Below are 22278 nucleotides of genomic sequence, written 5' to 3' on the forward strand. Positions count from 1 at the left end.
ATGTGACTAATTTCATCGAAATTCTGCCACATGTGCATTCCACCAAACCGCATTGGAACATCGTGGTGGAATATGTTTCAAACCCTCTCCTTAATGGGAGAGGAGGCCTTGGCCCAGCAGTGGGAAATTTAGAGGTTGTTACTGTGGTAGTAAACCAATTTATTTTATAATAAAAATAAATTAACCTAATCGTATTTGAAATATTAAATTTAATTTTAAATGTGATAAGGAAATTGTCTTTTTTGTAAATAAATGCAAATAACGTCCTAATTTCACTGTAAAACTTCTGCGATTATTGCGATTCGTGCGTTTATTTGGTTCATAAAATTTATTTATTTTTAACAATTATAAAAACATTCAAACTAACAGAAGCAGGTAACTATTTATTATGAATCTTATTAACACGGTTTATTGACGAAGTGTGATTAGGAGGAAGTATTGCGTGGTTAAATCCAACGTATCCAGTTTCAAAGCTAGTTTTCTCAGGTTCATGAAATAAAATTATTAAGGTACACCAATTGTCTCGTTAAGAGAAGTTACCTTTATCACATACGAGTGATTACCACGTATAACTGAATCGTGACAAAAAACTTTATTTAAAATAATATTATATTAAGTGTTTATATACTATATATGTAATTGTATAAATGCAATTTAATATGAAACCATCGCCTCCTGGCTATTTTATTTCATATTAAATTGTTTATATAATATATAAGACAATAAAAAAAACCCGCTGAGTTTCTTTCGCCGGTTCTTCTCAGGTCAGGGTATTTTCTTTTCCGAACCGATGGTACTGTTTCAATTGACCATCAGTAAGAAAGTGTAATACGTCTATCTATACTTATAATAAATCTGTAGGGACGTCAATTCTGTACATGAAATATTTTTCCAAAATAACTATCAGAGGTTGAAAAGGGGTCGATACTGAGGGCAAAAATGCAATCAGAAAAATTTTTGTCTGTCTGTCTGTCTGTCCGTATAACCGTTATAGAAACAAAAACTACTCGACGGATTTTAACTAAACTTGGTACAATTATTTTTCATACTCCTGAGCTGGTTATAGTATACTTTTCATCAGGCTACAGTCAATAGGAGCAGAGCAGTGAAGGGAAATGTCGGAAAAACAGGAGAAGTTACTCCATATTTTAAGCTTCCGTCGCGTATACAACCTTAATGATTAAAGCTACATAGAAATTGTGTATACGGAAATGTTCTCCTTAAAATTACATAAAAAATATCCCTTAACAGCCTTGGTCTATCTTTTATGGTTGATTCACAATAACACGTGTCACTCCCAATAGCTTAGTAGTTCGAAGCTTTCTGATTGTTTTTGTCTATTCCTGCGTTTATAACACTCTCAATCATCTCAATATAAAAAAGTTAACAGTATTTACTATTGCATAAAAAAAGAAGCATAGAAATCGGTATCAAAACACTAAAGTTATACATGAAATACGCTAATAATAAAGCTATCGCACGAGAATTCTGAAATCTATACTACTCTATAAATCTCTTGAGTCTGTCTGTACACTTATTTTTGTCGTAATTCGTCATAAGTATTTTTTTTATGATTGACTGACATATTTTTTACCATTTTTGATATTTTTGTCTGTCTGTATTTTCTGCTATAACTCGAGAACAGATGCACCGGTCTTTATAAAAATTGGTATACAGGAAAAACATGTGCTTGCGCACATGATAGGCTATCTGTATACAAAAGTGGATGTGTTTGTATGTGAGTGATCGATAAACTCAGAAACTATTTGATCGATCATTAAGATTAAATGAATGAAGAGATTATGCTCTCCCCATTGATGTAACTCGCCACCAGGTAGCGCTGCGATATAAATATATCTACAACGTTCAACCGATTGTCATGAAAATGAGTACGTACAAGTATTTTTTCACAGAGAAAGTGATTATTTCATCCGTATCGTTAAAAATAACCAACAGATGGCCCTTACGAGTATCACGATGCATTTCTATGTCGATCAACCGATAAGTATAAAATATGAAATAAAAATGAAAATCATTGATCCTCATTGAATAAAATAATTTATATAAATAGAAACTACTATGACATTAAAGAAGCAAAAGATCGGAACATCAACAATATATGCGCAGCTTCATCCAAAAGAGCTACGAAAATAACACACCAACAAGAAATACGTTTAAAAACAAATAGAATCCGAATTTCTACTTTGAGAGTTGCCAAAACAGTTAGTCAACGTAATGATCAAATTCCAGATTTTCGAACAAGCATCTTCATCAAGAGATACTGAAAAACCTGACGAGCGAGCCCGACGACTGGATGATCAACGATTAAAATAGACTAAGTCAAGTACTAGAACCAATCTCAATAAATATAGTATGAAAATGATTATAGTATGCCCATATTGTCAAGCTATGATGTTTAAAATAAACAGCTGATATAGTGCTACTCCACTGGCAAAATGTATTTACCACAACTGGTTGAAACACCAGAACCTCTTCTTATCTACGTTACGGGAAATACTGAGGAGTCTGAATATTTCCTTAAGCATATTAGAAATTACAATTCTTGCTTTGAAATGACATCATTTGGAGCAACAAATATTGTACAATACAATAATTTCGCGTCTACGTTTAAAGTGTACATATGATTGGTTCACTTCTTCCAGTATCTAAATAAAATCCAGTTTCTCGACATTTATTCCATTAAAACGTAGAAAAAGATTGATCTTCGATGCATGTTCAGTACCGCAACTAATCGAGAAATCATCGCTAAATTTAGGATTAAGTATGCTTTATGAAAATAAATGTTTAGTTAAAGATTTAAAAACTGCTCTAGAAGGTGAAAAAACAAATAATTCAATCAATGCAGATAGAACGCCTTTGAATGCAGAGCATCAAAGGCGTTTTAATGCTGCCGTAGGTTCTGAAGTCACAGCTGTAGTTGTCGGTACAGAAATTACAAAACGAGGTATTGTTATCACTAAGCGACACAAAAACAATCAAGGTGTCGCTGAAACACATCAATCGTATGACAATTATTACGATTATCCAATTATGTTTATGGGAGCAAAAGATGGATATAATTTCGGACTGTATCAAGATATTCTCACGACAGGCTCTGTGACATCGAAGAGTTAGTTGTATGGATTTTTTTAAGTATCGTATATAATGATAGGAGATATTCTGAAGTATCGTCAACTGTTTTTACAATTCATTGTTGACATGTACGCTATGGTCGAGAACGAAAGATTAAACTACATTCGATACAACCAATCAAAACTCTGAGCCAAAGAGTACATTTATTTACAAGATACAATATCGAATGATAAAGTAGCTGCTGATATTGGACAAAGATCTTCGTACAGTGAAAGTCCAAGACATATGCACGAATATGCTCAGGATGCTTTGAGGGACGTTCGCAAGTATTGACAAGGTTGTAAATTTAATAACATCGATATTCGATAGAACCGAATAAAAAAGGACGTGTTGGTTTGATGTAAACTTTTACAGACTATAGAAGTTTAATTAAAAATTTCATCGTACCTATATAACATAGTATAAGTTTATAGGTGTTATGACCAATCTGCATTCTATCGAGAACATCATTGAAGAACATGAAATAGATGACGAATATTTTTTTTTTAAGAATTTGATTAGATCTCGCATGTTTTTTTCTCTTTATTTGTACATTGTTGATGATCAGTAATTAATTACAAATTTTTTTTTTTCTGCGACTAATGCCCAGCGAAGCGGGTGGGTATAGCTAGTATTGAATAAAGTAATTTGAGTTTGAGTTTGAGTTTGCTGACAAAATTATATATTCGGTGCTTCTCTTTGAATAAAGAAAATTTCAATTTAATGAAGGTTAAAATTAAAAATCAAAAATATATTTTCAAGTTGTCTTACTTATTTTTTTAATCTTTTTGCCAAGTGTGAGAACTACGGCTATATGAAGAACTAAAATAGCGATTACCCGGTTCGAATCCGTGACGTTCGCTTATAACGTACCTACGTCGTCTTCTAGACCATATCAGCTCTTAATGCCTACTTAATTAAAAATATAAAAGTAGCTAATTTTGACTAATCAAAACTCCTAATAATAATATAATCGGACAGAAGCTGAGATGGCTCAGCGGTTAGAAGTTTAGAACGCGTGCATTACCGATGATTGGTAGTTTAAATCCTGGCATACACGCTACGATATGTAATTCATCTCATGCGATGAAAAAAAAGAAAAACATCGCGAGGAAATCCACATGTAACTAATTCCAATGAAATTCTGGCTCGTTCACCAACAAGAAGCTCCAATGCTTTTCCTCAATAGGAAAAGACGCTTTAATACATCAGTGAATTATTAACAGACTGTTACTAAACTTTTAGGATCGTTGGAAGCGTGTAAATCCGCGTGGAGAAGCTAGCTCATTATTCACAACAGGAAAACCCATAGTAGACTTTGAAACACGAAGCTTAATTAGAACGTGGGCGTATACTATGATGTAGTGAATTAACATCAGGACTAACAGGAAATTAAATGATCTGTCTTGTTATACCCCACCGCTGGGCAAAGAACGTTTTCATTTAAGATTGTTAAACATGTAAATTTGATTTAGAGTATTTCTTATAGAATGCAAAAGACAAACTCGATCCTATAATTCGGGTCTCGAGTTTATGAGTTCAAATCCTATGATAAATAAAAATGTTAACATTTTAACAAAGAGGAAATCCGAATTCAAATAAAACACTATTTTAATACAAATAAATATGCACTAAAAAGTAACAAAAATAACTGCGTATTCAAAATATTTTTAGAGTCCTCCCAAGTAAAATTAAATGAAAAATATTAGACTACTTAAAAGTCGATTTACGATTATTCAGCAACAGCCTGTAAATTCCCACTGCTGGGCTAAAGGCCTCCTCTCCCTTTGAGGAGAAGGTTTGGAACATATTCCACCACGCTGTTATAATGCGGGAATAAACATGTGGCAGAATTTCTATGAAATTTGTCACATGCAGGTTTCCTCACGATGTTTTCCTTCAACGCTGAGCACGAGATGAATAATAAGACTAATTAAGCACATGAAACAGCGGTGCTTGCCTGAGTTTGAACCCGCAATCATCGGTTAAGATGCACGCATTCTAACCATTGGGCCATCTCGACTATATAGTGTAATTATAGTTATGGTTATATTTGGAGCCGGTGTCGGAGATCGCCCCACCCAGTAAAAAGTTATGAGGTAACAAACATAAAAAAAGAAAAAAATACAGAAGAATATATAAACATATAATAACCTCCTCCTTTTTGAAGTCAGTTGAAAAGTAAATGAGTTTTTCGTTGAAGAATTCTGCGTAACTATTCTAAGTCGATAGAAGTGTATCACGTGCCTCGTGAATAAAACATGTTGTATAAGCCTTCGTCTCATTTCTGTTGTGTGTCTGCCAGCATGTCTTTCCAGGTTACATGACTATTTAACTTTGGAACTTACTCTTTAACGCCATCTAGTTCAATCTGTTGGATTCATTGAGACTATTTTGATAAACATGAGTCCAAGTTTTGAACCTTATATTGCGGACTAAACAAATTTGGTAAAAATAAGAGTTTAGTATTTATATGAATTTTTTTATAGTAATATATTTTTTTTCTTTTAAAATATATTTAATTCCGTAGCACCAGCTGGATAGAATTATCAAATTGAATAATATAACTGCGAGTGTGACGCTTTAATGTTTGAAATTAACTTTTAGTTACAGCTTTGCTATCAATAAATTCATTTTGTTATCAAATATTCTAAAATACTATTCTTATTTAAATTTATAGTAATATAAAATAACAAATATCCTGTAAATATCCCACTGTCGAGCACTGGAACTTATTCCACCAGGCTCCAAAGCGTGTTGCAAGTTATAAATATAGAGGTTTCATTCGCCACCGCATATTAGAAAAATAGAATTATAACTTAAGCACTAAAAAATCAGCGCTTGATGGAGTTTGAACCCGTTATAAACGGTTAAGATTCACGTACTCATTGGGCCACCATGACTCTATGTTTTCGTTAGCAACAAATAGTGACAAATTAAAATAACAAAATAAATACATATTATCTAATGAATCAATGTACATATTTTCTAGATTTGAAAACTTGAATAAAATCAGAGTATTTCGTTTCGAAGATGTATCGTTGTATGCGCCTCATGAGAGGTGTTCTAGATATGACGCTAATATATATTGTTGTTTATACTGGGTTATTGGTAACTCGACGTATATCCGTTAGTAGGTGATAGGGGTGACTATTTGTAATAATTTTAACCTCCATATGCATACTCCAAAATTAAACCATTTTTGAGTTATCACGTTTTTTAGCTTTTTTAAAAATTTGTCACGTTTTTTAGCTTTTTTCAAAGTTGTTTTTTAGTAATAATTTGTGTGTATGTGTGTGTGCGTGTGTGTGCGTGTGTGTGATATTATAAATGTGAAAATAACTCTGTCTGTCTGTCTGTCACTCTTTCATGACCAAACCAATGAACAAAATTTCATGAAATTTGGTATGGTGCAAATTTTAACTCTAAGAATGGACATAGGCTACTTCTTTGCTTAAAACATGACTACCAACAACCTAAAATCCAAGCGAAGCTGGGCAACTACTGGTATTAAAAAAAAATACTACAATTTGTTCACAACTATATGAACCGTGTTTATTTAAAAAAAAAATCCACTGGCACACAGACCGTAACTACATTTTAACCGTTTAAAGTTGAATAAAATGCTTTAGTCCTTTTCCGGAACTCAAACTATCTTCATATAAAATTTCACCTGAATCGATTCAGCGATTAAAGCGTTAACAAAGTTACTTTCGCATTTATAATATTAGTATAGATTGTCTGATCCCAAGTTATCCAATCAAAACGCGATTGTAATTGAGATGGTCAAAGATTATCTTATCTAAATTAGTGTAAACAATATTAATATAACAAAAGAGATGTAATAAATCTTTTAACCAAAGTGTATACTACGACACAAATTAGATGTAGCATTGGCAATATTCGTAAAACCGATCACATCCGAATTAAGTACATAAGGACAGTAAATTATCAATATATATTTTTCGTGTGAATATGATCTTTACACAAACGTAATAACTTGTAATATCATATGACCTAATATATTCGTCAATTTGACTCGTCGATTTGCATGCACTTGCTTTCTCTGACGCAACGAATAGCTTCGAATGGCGCGATATGGGGCTATTTCTATTGGTCGTGTAAATCGGCAGCAATCGGCTTTAATTCATTGCATTTTCCGATGCTACATCTAATTTGTGTCGTACTAAACTTTATATCGTTATCTGGTCCGTAACTTTCCTCACATATGTAAGATTTTTGACATCTGAGCAATCGTAATCCTTCCATCTTCTTATAGATATTAATAGCGTTAGCCGATTTTTTGTACCAGTGGTTCTTGGACGATAGCTGCACATTAAAGATCGTTTATTATCTCATTTTGAAGAGCTCCAGCAGATGATTCTTGATTGCAATTTGCTAAATTGTTACACAGATAATTAATTTTATAATGATGAAAAAATTACTGGCTGGGTACTGGCTGTGCAAAAAAAGTAAAACGTACGAACAGAAGTCATCAGTTTATAATGAAATGAAATCAAAACAGATGTAAATTTGTAAATGGAAATTTTTAATTATCTGTTGAATAAATGCGACCCACTACTCTAGAATAATTGTTTTAACTTGACCTAGGTGATTGAATGATAGGCACGACGCTTGGGACTTAAAGGTAGGGCGTAGCTCTGGGGCCGTAGATACGTGCCCTATTTCAGTCGGCCTTGAGAAGGACGGCAGCCACGGCGTCTAGTATGGCCTCGGGAATGACACCGAAAGTTCAGATTTAAGAAAAAAATAATTGTTTTTTTTTTTTAAATTATAATACGTATTGATCGATGTTTGAAAGTATATAGCATGTTTAATAACAATCAACGACCTCCGTGGTCGAGTAGTGCGTACACCGGATTTCATACGTACGTCACTACGTGGTCCCGGGTTCGAATCCCGGCAGAGTAAACGTAGAAAAAGTGCATTAGTTTTCTATATTGTTATGTCTGGTCTGGGTGTTTGTGGTACCGTCGTTACTTCTGATCTTCACTAACACGAGTGCTGCAGCTACTTACATTGAGATCAGAGTAATGTATGTGATGTGGATAAATAAAAAAAAATCGTAATAATTTGCTAATGTTAATATGAATCGGGTCATATCGTATAATCGTAAGGCTAGGTTAGAGGCCACAAGGGTCAACGAACAAGAATAAATCAATGAGGGAGCCGAGTTGCGGACAGTTATTGTGTTACCTTGTTATAGTGATTGTCGGCAATTTATTAGTTGCTGCTAACGTCGGTACACACGGCACGATTTACATACACGGAATAAAAAATAAAAAACGAAAATAATCTTAACTTCACATTTTCAAGGCCGAGATGGCCCAGTGGTTAAAAGGTGTGCATCTTAACCTATGATAGCGGGTTTTAAAATACCAACCCGCATTGGAACAGCGGGGTGGAATATGTTCCAAACCTTCTTTTCAAAGGGAGAAGTGGCCTTAGCCCAGCAGTGGGAAATTTACAGGCTGTTGTTGTTTGTTTGTTGTACTTTCAGGCAAGACTATCTAAGGGTATCAGCATACTATCATCACTACATCATAGAATTTAATTGTAAATTTAGTATTCTTAAAATCTGTGAGACTCAGGTTAATTGCTTATTGATGATAAAAGTAAAAAAGAAAACGAAAAATGAGCAAAAGGGAGAAAAGAAGTTTGCACATGCACACATCTTTCTTTTCAAATATAACTGTGCGATAAACATTTTAATTTTAGACTAATAAAAGTTAAGTAGCAACCTATACATGTAATAAAATTGGAGTGTCTGTTTGTAATATTAAAAAAAATACCTTTTTTACTCAATGCATATGTATGTATACACGGTACATATACCAAAATAACATTTTTTACAATTTTTGTCTGTCCCCTGGACCGATTTTGACGGCACTTTCACTAGCAGATAACTGATGTCATACGGAGTAACTTAGGCTACAAAAATATTTGTTTTTTTGTTAATTTCAAACGCGTACAAGGTCGCGGGCACGGCTAATTTAATAATATGAAGATTGCAATCTTTTGGTTGGAACATCCAATACCTACGTGACAGAGGTATCTAACATCATTATCATCATCGTCATGGAGATGTAAGGGGGCGCAAAATACACTTTAGTGCACCAAGCCAACCTCATCTGCCCGTGGTGAATCCTGCCAACCAGCGAACGAGGCCCTGGCGACCGACTGATGGCGGTATAACCATCAACAAAATAGGCGTAGCTAAATACCACAGGCCGATGACGGGCAGCAGTGTCACCGGTGCCAGAAGCTATGTCCTGCGATGGCCAACCAGCCTGCCCAGCGTGGCGATTATGGGCAATATCCTCTTATGCACGACACACACAAGCCATGTCACAGACGTATCTAACAATTGTTATTAAATGTCAATATTTATAGAATTATCTTTCCTCGATGATATTATTATAATAATATAATAAAAAGTTCATTCTTATCAAGATGATGGTGCCTTACGTTAGACAAAACATCGTCAGAAAAATAGCTGATATGATTATAAATACAATGTAATATGAATAACTAGTTGTGACGGCGGATTTGCTTATATATTTACATGGACTTTAAGACATAGAGCCGAGATGGCCCAGTGGTTAGAATGCATGCATCTTAACCGATGATTGCGGGTTCAAACCCAGGCAAGCACTACTGAATATCCATGTGCTTAATTAGTGTTTATGATTCATCTCGGCGGTGAAGGAAAACGTGAGGAAATCTGCATGTGTTTAATTTCGAAAAAAAATTGCCACATGTGTATTCCATCAACCCGCATTGGACCAGCGTGGTAGAAGATGTTCCAAATTCTCCTCAGGGAGAGGAGGCCTTAGCCCATAGGAAATTTACAGGCTGTTGTTAAAGACACTCTCGTAGTAGGCCAGCATAGCTACGGGTGACAAATAGTACATACATATAAAATATATTTATAACTGAGTTTCAATCGCCGAGTCTTCTTGCGAATGCGGCGGTAGATTTAGAGATACTGATAGACAATCAATGTTATAGTATTTGATTTTGATTTTATTAACCGACAAATAATAGAAGTAGGTTCTTATTATGTTTTATATATATTCGTTCACACATTTTTGGAGCCTTAATCTTAATTCCTTTTTTTACATTTCTATCTCTTCGGTAAATAAATTGTCAAGTATTTGGGCTAATTTTTGTACTGTAGAAATTTGTTTAGAAAGAATCTTCGGTACAATTTGTATTAATGTGATCATAGATTATATCAGGCATGATAAATTGAATATAAATGCACATGTTTGTAAAACATATAGTGTGTTTGTAAAATACATGACAAAGAATTAACACGAGATCGGGCCAGAACTTTCCAGAGTAATTTGCGAGAGGGCAGATGTCGCAAACATTTTCATTTCAATAATAATAGATTTATGGAAAATTTAAGTCGCTTTTTTTAATCTGTACTCAAAAAACGAAAATTCGAAATTCAGATTCTACAAAGAATACACATGGTTACGTATGATACTGTTAATTTAAACTAATGCATTAATTATCTCCGAAATGAAACTCACTCTCACACTCACCCGAAACTGTTCGGATCCGGCTCTGCTCGACTTCGGTTCATATCGTATAATGCTGTCAACAAAAGATTAATCGTCTGTTTAAAATCTGAATTTTTGGATAATATAGGCTCACATAAGTGGCAGTGGGCGGTGCACATTGCTCGAAGAAACGACGGCCGGTGGAGATGACGAGTTCTGGAGTGGCGACCACGGACTGGGAGACGCAGCGTGGGTAGGCCCCCCAAAAGGTGGACCGATGACCTGGTGAAGTTCGCGGGAAGCCACTGGTTGCGGGCTGCACAAGACCGGTCGAGGGCAATGTCCAGCAGTGGACGTCCTTCGGCTGGCATGATGATGATGCTGATGATATGACTGGAAAGGACTGATGGCAAGTGGTCACCATAGACAAAACTACTGATGAAAATCAACCATCATTAACATTGCCAATATGCAAACTTGGGAACCAAGATGTTATAACCCTTGTGCCTTGTGATTCTACTATTGTAACAATAGTCACTCATCAGATATTCTACCGACAAATAGTAATACTCAGTACGGTTATCTTCTAGTTTGAAGGTGAGGACGTAACTTCTTTGTAGCCAAGATTATTAAAAAAGTCTTTTAAAGTCCCACAGATAAAGACTCTTCCTTTCGAAGATAAGATTGATGTTTTAAATATTATTAATAAAAAGTATACATTTTTGTTACTTTGTCTATCAAATTGTTAATTACTGCACACTTTAACGTGATTTATAGTCGCTATTTATGCTTCACTATAATATACCGCGCACTTCTTTCTTTTTTTTTATAGTCCGAGGTCCAACTTTTTTTTTCTTTATTATTTTGTTATTCTTAGAACTTCATCGATAAGACAAACATTTGAAGAGCGTACAAAGGAAATACCTTGTGATTCTTTTATTGTTTTTTTGGACGAGTTATCTTATAATATCTGGTAATGATGGATTGATGTTGATTAATGATTAGCGATGTTGCATGACTAAAACGTCGTATGTCTAAAAGTACAATGTACAGGAAATTATACGAAATTAATATTGACTTATGGTTTTTTAGTATGATGTTCAATTTTCTTCGTTCGGCTGTTTGTTCAGTAAAAAATGTATGTACAATATATAAAGCATTAAATTCTTAATGTTGTTTCTTTAAATACACGAATCCCTGAATTTTTTGAATTTGAATAAAACATTTAGTTTTATAAAGATTTTTAATTGGTGGTAGAAAACATAGAGAAAACCAGGTAGATATAACCCATTCATTATATGGTATACCGCTAAAAATCAATATTTATGGTAATAGGTACAAGAGATATCACACCTCAAACCCCAAGGTTTAGTACCTTGGAGATAGGTAGATAGATATACATATAGATAGGAGTAATGAATCATATAGAATCGTTAAAATACTTACTTCTATAAAATAATATTGAAAAGGACTTAAGACCAACTTATATAAATAAAACATCAATACTACGGTCAACATGAAAAGAGCAGTAAAATGTCATGAATACAATAATAACCTAGAGGTTTTATATAGCAAGTTATTTTTACTTACGACCTTTTTAAATAATTCTCATAGTTAATTTATACCGTCACTTTTTTACTCTGTTTGTGTGTTGATATATTAAATGATTGTAATTAATGAGCAAATCGTGCTGTGAATTGAAAATAATTTTGGAATGAATTTCTTAGAATTATATTTGAATATATAAAGAGTTGCCTGCAAGATTGTATTTAGTGATAAGACATCTTATTTTATATCTTCGATGGTATTGTGGTTTTGACAAATGTATAGTCAGAGTAAGAAAACCTTAGAGAGTTTTCAAATTCATTCCTTTATCAAGTCTTAAACTCTTAGTACCTTTTGAATCTAGACATCAAATCGTTGCAACGCAATATGTCACTCTCGATCGGTAAAGCAGATTATCACTCATACCGAGCACACGAAAATAGATCTTAAGGTGACGAACCTTTTCTTACCGCGACTGTACATAGGTCTTTCTGAGGCATAAGGAGTTATTCTTAGTTCATTAAAGATAATTATTTGATTAATTTGCAAGCGCTATAATTCAAAATATATTTCTAGTAAAAATATTTAATAAAGGATGAAATAAATGAAAGCCAAGACTTCCAAGGAGGTTTCAGTCGTAGCAAAACCTTGTGTATGCTCTGGATTTAGCATCACACCATTTCCTCAGTAGAGTCTGTTAGCAAACAGACAACAATATTTTACATTTTCAGTTTGAATGAACAGTTCCCCAGTCTATATACATGCACAATGGTCAAAAAATTTTTAATGTCAAATAAGTACTAATTAAATTTATTAGAATTATTTTTGTGACATAACACTTTAGTTCCCAAGGTTAGTGATGTAAGGAATTAATAATATTTCTTACAACTCCAATGCCTATTAGTAGTAGTCCCCACTTACCATCAGGTGGTCCACTTTAGACCATAAAAAATTAATCTCTTTTAAATCAATCGAGAGTTGATTGACATATTTAATTTTAAGAGAAAAAAAATACACATGTTTCTAAAACTGGAATAATTTAAGGTTTTATTTATAGCGTTTGACAATTTTGGGTCCTAAGTCGCTCGCACTTGACCGGTTTTAGTTTACAAGGTCAGCTAAAAATAATCCTTAAAGCGAATCTGAATAAAAGCATAACAAAATGTCTTTTCAATGCAATTTTGGATGTTTGTTTGTTGATTTTTAACGTCTGCATTTTTAGCCATAAATCATTTAAGATTGAGATGAGATGACTAAAAAGACGAACCAAGAGGTTCTTACGAGGTACTTACCATTCCCTGTACAAATCTAGGCAAGTTTTATTTATTTATCATACTATATTTGTAAAAAAAAGTAAAGTAAAGAAACAGCCTGTAAATTTCCCACTGCTGAGATAAGGCCTCCTCTTCCATTATGGAGAGGGTTTGGAACATATTCCATTACGCTGTTCCAATGCGGGTGGAATGCACATATGGCAGAATTTCGGTAAAAATAGACACATGCTGGTTCCCTCACGATGTTTTACCTCACCGCCGAGCACGAGATGAATTATAAACACAAATTAAGCACATATCCATAGTGGCGTTTGCCTGGGTTTGAACCCGCAATCATCGGTTAAGATGCTTGCGTTCTAACCACGGGACCATCTCAGCTCACTGGGCCATCTCCGCTTCTATATTTGGCTACCCCGGTATTGTCAAATAATCTCGAGGTCTATTCTTCAATCGACGAAGGAATCCTAGTTAAGAAGTAAAACATTACAGAGTTATAGATCAATGCGCTCACGAAGTCGCGCCCTTCCAAGTAAAATTACTATTGGTGTGTTAGTGACTAGTAAATGTCTTAGTGTGTGTGAGATGATTTAGAGTAACGACAGCAAAAAAAAAGTTTTCGTTTATTCTGTTTATTTTATAATTATTAATAATGTATCTATTACCGTTTTGAGCGCCTAATACCCTGTATTATTTACGACTAATAGTATTTTTTGTAACTGTCCCATTAATGACCAGACGCCCAGTGATTGGTGGAAATTGTCGGCTTGTATGGAATTCATAAACTTATTTCATTGAGCAAAATCGGCTAATTGTTAACAAATATTAAAAGTATTACATAAAATTAAGTAGTTTTTAATACGATACAAAATATTTAATAAAAATTACATTCCAATTTCAAATTCAATATTTAGATTATATTATCATTACTTGTGACTAAATCATTAAGTACAGTTTATATTAGACACTTATTTTTAATATAGCAACATCATTCCAAACATTAAAAAAAAAAACATCAAATGAAACATACACGTGTTCGATTTATTTTGTCTATTAATAATTATCAGTATAAATAAATATATAAAAGATGAAATCAAAGCAATAATCATTCTTGGTAATAAAAAAGACAGTCGATACGAATTAAAAAAAAAAAGGTTGTCGACCCATGAAAAGATGAATCTCATTATCCTCTAATAAGGATCAGTCAGAGATATAGTATATAAGGAGGATGATCTTTGATAGTAGCACAGTTTTGTATTGACTCGTGCACCATGAAGACCTTAGTCGTTCTCGCCATTTGCTTTGTCGCGGCTCAGGTGAGTTTCGTATTTTAATAATCACTTATCACTTCAATCGATAGTCATGTTCATTCATTACTTACGTTTTGGGTTATGATGTCTATAAACATATCGAAACCAGTTCGAATTTTAAATCAAATTGTATTCATTAATAGAAATCATTAAATATGATATCTTTTAGAAGACCTCCCTGGTCGAGTGTTGTGTACACCGTTTTTCATAGGTCCCGGGTTTGATTCCCGGCCGAGTCAATGTAATCTACATTAGTTTTCTATGTTGTCTTGGGTCTGAGTGAGGTGCCGTCGTAACTTCTGATTTTCCATAACACAAGTGCTTTAGCTACTTACATTGGGATCAGAGTAATGTGTGTGATGTTGTCTCATATTTATTTATTTAGATATTGTCATTATCGACTTAGTAGTTCTAAGTGGGGTCACAGATGCAAACAGACTTACGGGATCTTATTCCTCTAATCTCAATATCCTAGTAAGTAGAATATAGAAACGAATGGAGAAGAATCATCATAACATATTACATCATTTCTGATGTATTAAACTGTTAAACTGTTCAACGACTGACGGTCGAGTAGTGTGTACACCGGTTTTCATGGGCACGCGACTCCGAGGTTCCGGGTTCGATGTAGAATAAATTCATTGTTTTCTATGTTGTCTTGGGTCTTGGGTGTTTGTAGTACCGCGTTACTTCTGATTTTCCATAACTCGAGTGCTTTAGCTGCTTACATTGGGGTCAGAGTAATGTATGTGATGTTGTCCAAAATAAAAAAAAGTAGAGGACACAACTCCTAACTTTATTTCCCTACTGAGATTGTTTTGATTTAACTTTTTATCTCAACAACTACTTGTCACTCTCGGCTTCGTTCGCGTTCTTGAGGTTGGTCGTCAGGTGTTATACACAAAAAGTAACTTAAGTATATAATTTCCCAGAATTTTTTTGACACCAAATTTCATCAAATTTGGTTCAGTAATCTGCCCGTGGAAGAGCAATAGGCAGATGCACATTCGCATTAAAAAATTTTCATATATTACAATATTAGTAATGATGGTTAAACATCAAATGATATATAAACGCGTTCGATATATTTTATCTATTAGTAAATAAAAAAAAAAAAACGTACCAGCACGAATTAATATATAAAGACAAGTACACGAATAAAAAACAAAGGTCCCGCTGATTTTCTTTCGCCGGTACTTCTCAGGTCTGAGGTTTTATATTCCGAACCGGTGGTAGGTTTTCGACGATCAATAAGAAAGTGTAAACACATCTATTATGAATAAAGGTTTCTGACTTTGATTGTGATTTTGAAACGAATCCAAATGTATCGACATAATTATTTAAGTCTCCGAGCAAAATGGACCAGCATTATCATTTTCGATACAATTATATAAGTCTCCGAGCAAAATGGACCAGCATTATCATTTCAACTAATCTCGTAACTTTACAGGCCCTTACCGATGAACAGAAAGATAAGCTGAAGAAACACAGATCGGAATGTCTGGTCGAAACCAAGGCTGATGAACAACTGGTGAACAAATTGAAAACAGGCGACTTTAAGGTAATTAAATACTGACTGATTATTCTTTAAAATGTATTACTTAAAATACTATGGTATAGTACGACACAACTTATATGTAGCATCGGCAAATTCAATAAAACCGATTGCTGCCGATTCACACAACCAATAGAAATAGCTTCCTACCGCGCCATTTGACGCTATTCGTCGCGATAGATTCTCGTGTCAGTTCAACCCGAGAAAGCAAGTGCATGTAAATCGAAGTGTCAAATTGACGCATATAATATAATATAATATTACAAGTTCTTACGTTTGTGTAAAGACCATATTCACGTAAGAAATAGACATTGATAATTTGAGATAGCGTACTTAATTCTGATGTGATCGGTTTTACGAATTTTGTCGATGTTACATATAAGTTGTGTCGTACTATAACATTTTCTAAGTGTAGACGGAGAACATATACTTACAATTGTCAATCAAGTTTGTGAATTTGAGCACACGGGTTACTTATAAACATTTACGTTACGTCGGGCGACCTCTTTAAGACTGATATTTCGTTGTAATGAAAAAGACAGCACATTTCATTGATCACTCAATCAAAACAATTACAGGTGAAATCAAAAGAATTGTATGAAAATTTCAAACACAATTTCGCTCAAATTCACAACGAGTATTAAGATACGACAACATTAATTATTACAACAACTATTGTAAGTTAAATAAGATCTAAACCGAATTATTTGTTTAGATATAATTGTTAAAAATCATGAGACGTTTTTTAATACCGTCAATGATTTTGCATTAATGCATATCTAAATTTATGTAATATATGATAGACGATTAAATAGCGAGATACAAATGTATATTAATATAAGTTCAATAACCTCAATAAATTTCCATATTTTTTTAGTCATATTTCTAAAAATTTAGTATTCAATTAAGTACTGAATAAAGGTAAAAGTCAATTGATAATGGACCTTAATTAATACTAATAGAGTTTTATTTCCTTAGACCGAGAATGAACCATTGAAGAAATACGCTCTGTGCATGCTGATCAAGTCAGAGCTGATGACCAAGGATGGAAAGTTCAAGAAGGACATTGCTCTTGCCAAAGTACCGAATGCGGGTAGGTATTGTCTATTAGGACAGGTAGTAAATTTACCGCTAGTAGTATATAATGTATGTAAGATGATAGCTCTGTACATAAGTTAGGTAAATAGTATGGTATTTGAGCAAAAGTAACAGGAGTTACCTAAAAGTATGCTTGAAGATTGGATTTTGCGATAAAGTTGTGCACTTAATACTAGTAAAGTTTGGCGCAGTATACATAAAATCTGGATCTTTGTTGAAGATCACATATTTAGTATTATGATTCAAATAGGAAACCTGCAATCATTATCAAATGCAATTCTGTCCCAAGTTTTCTCTTTATTATGAGAAAAGGCGTCAATTGAAAGGTGGAATTTCGAATTGGGACTATAATTTCTATATAAGTTAATTTTATTGTTGCAGCTGAAAAACCAGCAGTGGAGAAGCTGATCGATACCTGCTTGGCCAACAAGGGCAACACTCCCCACCAGACCGCCTGGAACTACTCCAAGTGCTACCACGAGAAGGACCCCAAGCATTCCATTTTCCAATAAGCTATTCAAGAAAAATCAAGACCCCTATGATCATACATTAATACGAGTTTGAGACATTTTAAATTTGGAATATCATTCCTATCATCCAATGATTAATAATCTGTGACACTGTTCTCTAATTAAATTCAAAGTTTTTTTGTATGGTTTCACACAATTTTATGTCTATGAATTATGTTGGTTACAACATATCCATCTTTTTAAATAACTTAAACGAAACCTGATACTGCCTGTACGAATTTAATTTACTATGGGAATTAAATTTATTTGGAAATGAGTGATGTTTTTTTTTATTTAACCCAATTGTTTTTACTTAGTTATAGTTTTAACTGTTTCTTATGAGGTTTTTTAACTTATAACATGTACGAAAGTAAAATCGAAAATAAATAATTAAAATCGAAACAAAGCTTATTCAAGTAGGCTTTTACAAGCATTTTGAATCGTTATTTAACAATTTTAAAACTACCACCGGTTCGTAATTTTAAATAAAGAAATTAAAAATACAGTCGAATGAATAATATCATGTTACGAAAGTAATCTTAGCCTTCAATACGGTGTTATGACATTTGATTCAATATCATAATTTATATCACATTAGTATTGCATATTATGAGTATAGCAGGAGCTATTGAATTGACTTTATTATATGCAATTATTATTGTAATTAATTGATCAATCATTTGTAAAACTAACTTAATATTATTTTATATGGCATAGCATTTAATACTGGCATGTAACACTATTTCTTATTTTAAATATGATTAAGCTGTCATTAGAAAACAATTGGACGATAGCGTGGCATTCTAACAAAAGATAGGGAGATTGGAGCATCATTCTAAAACGATAATATTATTTTGGCCATCCCGAACTACTGAAATTACAATCAAGAAAATATACTTAGTCAGTTCGTACATATAGTATATAAGGAGGTTTTCTTATTAGTTTCACAGTTTTCTGTAGATTTGTGTACCATGAAGACCTTGCTTATTCTAGCCATCTGTGTTGTCGCGGCTCAGGTAAATTTTGTATTTACGAGTGAAACTAAATTGTAATAAAATTACTTTTATTTATATTACTAGCGACCCGGCCCAGCTTCAATAGATATATACTAAATAAATGTCATTATTTTTGCCATACTTAACCATACGTTTAGCTGTCATTTGTGTTTTGTTATTTCATGTCAGATGTGTTTCTGTTATACCACGTTTTACAATTGCTTCATGAAAATTATTACACATTATTATTGCATATTATTAATATATCAGGAGCTATTGAATTTACTTTATTATATACAATTATTGTAATTAATTGATCAATAATTTGGTACACTGTTATTGGTATTATTTTATATGGCCAAGCATTGAATACTGGCATGTAATACTATTTTTTATTTTAAATACGATTGAGCTGTCATTAGAAAACAATTGGACGATAGCGGGGTATTATAACAAAAGATAAAGGGATTGGAGCATCATTGTAAAACGTCATATTATTTTGGCAATCCCGAACTACTGAAATTACAATATATATTTTAATTTTCACGTATTAATTATGAATGGAATATAATCGATATTTATTCTTGAATATTTTGTTAGATTCGAAAGTCATGCGTTTGTTTGTATCACGCACAAATAACAGGAATAAAAAAAATACCATATTAAATAAATGCAGAGTGATAAGGTGATAGTTGACTTGTTGACTTCCAGGCAGGATACATACATTAATAATTGTATTAAACTAACATGTCTTAATATTTTTAAATGTTGAAAAAGACTAACTACTGCTTTTCTTGGCGGTTTTTCTCGGTAGAATCTACATTCCGAATTTGTAATCCAATCAGAGCGAATGAACCAGTGTACCAAGTATAAGGGACTTTAAATCTTAGGCTCCCAAGATTAGTGACGGTGAGCTATGAAAAGCGGCTTATATTTCTTACAGCACTTGTCTATACGTGGTGACGTATATCACATGAATAAAGGAATACAAAATAATCACATTGTAACAACAATAAAATCTACGTTCTAAATTTAAATATTTATCTAAATTATGTTCAATAATATAAAATATATAATAATCGAATTAAATATAAATTGGATTTAAATTTCTCGTTGAAGTTACATTTGTTTTATTATTATGGCAAATGTATCAGAAACCATGAAATAACTTACATGATGTTCCGGTTATGAATACCTACTCTATTTATCGAGAGTCGGTCGCCATATTTCGGAATGGCTCTGATTTTCATTACATTGAATTCGCCTTATCGAGACGATATCGTATTTGAAAGTATATCATATAAAATAAGGTTTAGCGACCTTCCCGAGAGAGCTGTTTTGCCATTAGGAAGCGTAGAACCAGACATAGTCACAAAAATTGGAATAGAATTTATGCCAAAATATATGCCTTATAAACGTAGTAAATAAAAGATCAATTTTATAAAATAAATTGATTCATTGAAATGTTCAAAGTATTTAAATATAGTATACCAAAGCGTAGGAGTGTTAACTTAAGACTTCTGAATATTTTAGTCACGACATATGCCGACATTTAGATGCGAACCGGTACCTTGATATCTGCAGCATTACCTTCATATTTAAGACACTTTTCTTGTAAAATCGAACTCCCTCATTAATTTTACAACTCACTAAACTAATAACTTTTCAGGCCCTTACTGAGGAACAGAACAAAAGATTGAAACAATATAAAAAGGAATGTTTCTCTTCATCGAAAACGAAGATCAAACCAAAGTTAATAGTACAATTGATATCAGAATACTTTAAGGTAATTAAACTCAAAACTACATCGATGACAATTATAGGATGAACTCTTTTTACCAGGTTTTCAGTTAAACAGAAATTTCTCTCATTCTGGTACCATTTATTCATTAGAATTAAGAAGTATTGTTTAAACGATGCTAATATCTCGCCGTCGTCCTGAACGTTTCCATATCAGCCAACGCATGACATATTATTGTGCACAAGTGTGTGCAACAGAGATGCACTGTCTTCTCTTTCACTCTCATAATCCGATCGTCCGGAAAGAGTTGAGGTGCAGACCAAAGGTTTTATATGCTTTTCGAGGCACGTGATTGTACGCACTTCCAACTAGAGACGGAGCAGTCTCAGATAATTCTTCAAAGTAAAACTCGTTTACTTTTAATCGGATTTCAACCTATTAACTCGTTGTATGTCTTATACCTAGACCAACGCGTAATATCAATCAAATTTAGATCGTTAATAATCTTAAAATTAATCGCAATTCTAGTTACAGTCTGTACCTTGACTCTATCGCAGACCACAGCAACACCGCGTGAAATCTTCCCGGTCTAGTTTTCAAACTCAAGTCTCTGAGCTGTAACTGAGAATTTATTTATGGAAACCCCTATATATTTTTTAAATATTTGTGAGTGACATTTCCAATAGTAGTTACTACTATTGGTAACATTGGATGGATATAGGTAGAGGACGACCAAAGAATCGATGGATGGATTGTGTGAAAGAAGATATGGTTCGAAAGAATGTTACTTGTGATATGATGTACGACTAAGAAGTATGGAAGGAGAATACATGCTGCGCCGACCCCAAATAAAATTGGGATACGAGCAAGAGGATGATGAGGATGGTTTTTCCAATATTATTTACCAACGGATTTCTAAATATTAGAATATTTAAGATAAATAAAAAACATTTATCTAAAAATTCCCTTTAAAAAAAATTCCGTTGGATGGAAAAATCATCCTCATCATCCTCCTACCCTTGACATTCTAATATCAATCTACTTATTTTCAATTGAATAAATTAAAAATATAATAATAATTACCATGCATTTCTTTAGAGAGACTATAAACCTCTACATAAATACATTATCTGCCTTCTGGCCAGAGCAAGCCTGATGACAGCGAATGGAAAGTTCAAGAATAATATTGCCGAACTTTTGGGTATGTTTTGCTTTGTAATCTGAAGGTAATAACGTTCTTGGTATTATATAAGATGTAATTTTATAGATAACTCGTTTTGTATTTTATAACCGGAAGGGGGACTGAGCCAGTTCAACTACAGGCACAAAAGAGAATAAAATATCATCTCATAATATCACCTTCAATTAAAAATAGACAAGTCACGTACTTACTCCAAGTTTTTTTTATAATTACAGCTAGATACCCAATAGACCCGATGGCGCTCCGCGAATTGCTACCATTAATAAACCAATAAATATATATATATATATATATGACACTGACAATGTCTGTCAGTGATGTATGTCAATTGTCATTTTGACAATTCAGTAGAAGATATCATATGTAATTAAAATTTGTAATGACTAATT

The 22278-nt window shown here is 33.2% G+C and overlaps 1 protein-coding gene across 2 annotated transcripts; it reads left to right on the top strand.

Moving 5' to 3' along the window:
• Nucleotides 1–14691: 14691 nt before the first annotated feature.
• LOC124539031 (general odorant-binding protein 56a-like) lies at nucleotides 14692–22164 on the top strand. 2 transcript variants are annotated; one of them, XM_047116340.1, is made up of 4 exons: nucleotides 14692–14796; nucleotides 16241–16351; nucleotides 17324–17438; nucleotides 17825–18230. In XM_047116340.1, exons 1-4 carry the CDS (start codon nucleotides 14752–14754, stop codon nucleotides 17953–17955), a joined length of 402 nt encoding a protein of 133 aa, XP_046972296.1. In that variant the 5' UTR covers nucleotides 14692–14751; the 3' UTR covers nucleotides 17956–18230. The 2 variants fall into 2 exon arrangements, with proteins under 2 accessions (XP_046972296.1, XP_046972297.1); XM_047116341.1 differs by lacking the exons at nucleotides 14692–14796; nucleotides 16241–16351; nucleotides 17324–17438; nucleotides 17825–18230 and adding exons at nucleotides 18914–18968; nucleotides 20617–20733; nucleotides 21787–21889; nucleotides 22105–22164.
• The last annotated feature ends 114 nt before the right edge of the window (nucleotides 22165–22278 follow it).

Source organism: Vanessa cardui, chromosome 21, assembly GCF_905220365.1.
Source record: "Vanessa cardui chromosome 21, ilVanCard2.1, whole genome shotgun sequence".
Lineage (NCBI taxonomy): Eukaryota > Metazoa > Arthropoda > Insecta > Lepidoptera > Nymphalidae > Vanessa > Vanessa cardui.

Coding starts and splice junctions, on each gene's coding strand:
- LOC124539031 (XM_047116340.1), top strand. CDS start 14,752: ATGAAGACCTTAGTCGTTCTCGCCATTTGCTTTGTCGCGGCTCAG. Junction 14,797..16,240: donor TTTGCTTTGTCGCGGCTCAG/GTGAGTTTCGTA, acceptor GTAACTTTACAG/GCCCTTACCGATGAACAGAA. Junction 16,352..17,323: donor TGAAAACAGGCGACTTTAAG/GTAATTAAATAC, acceptor TTATTTCCTTAG/ACCGAGAATGAACCATTGAA.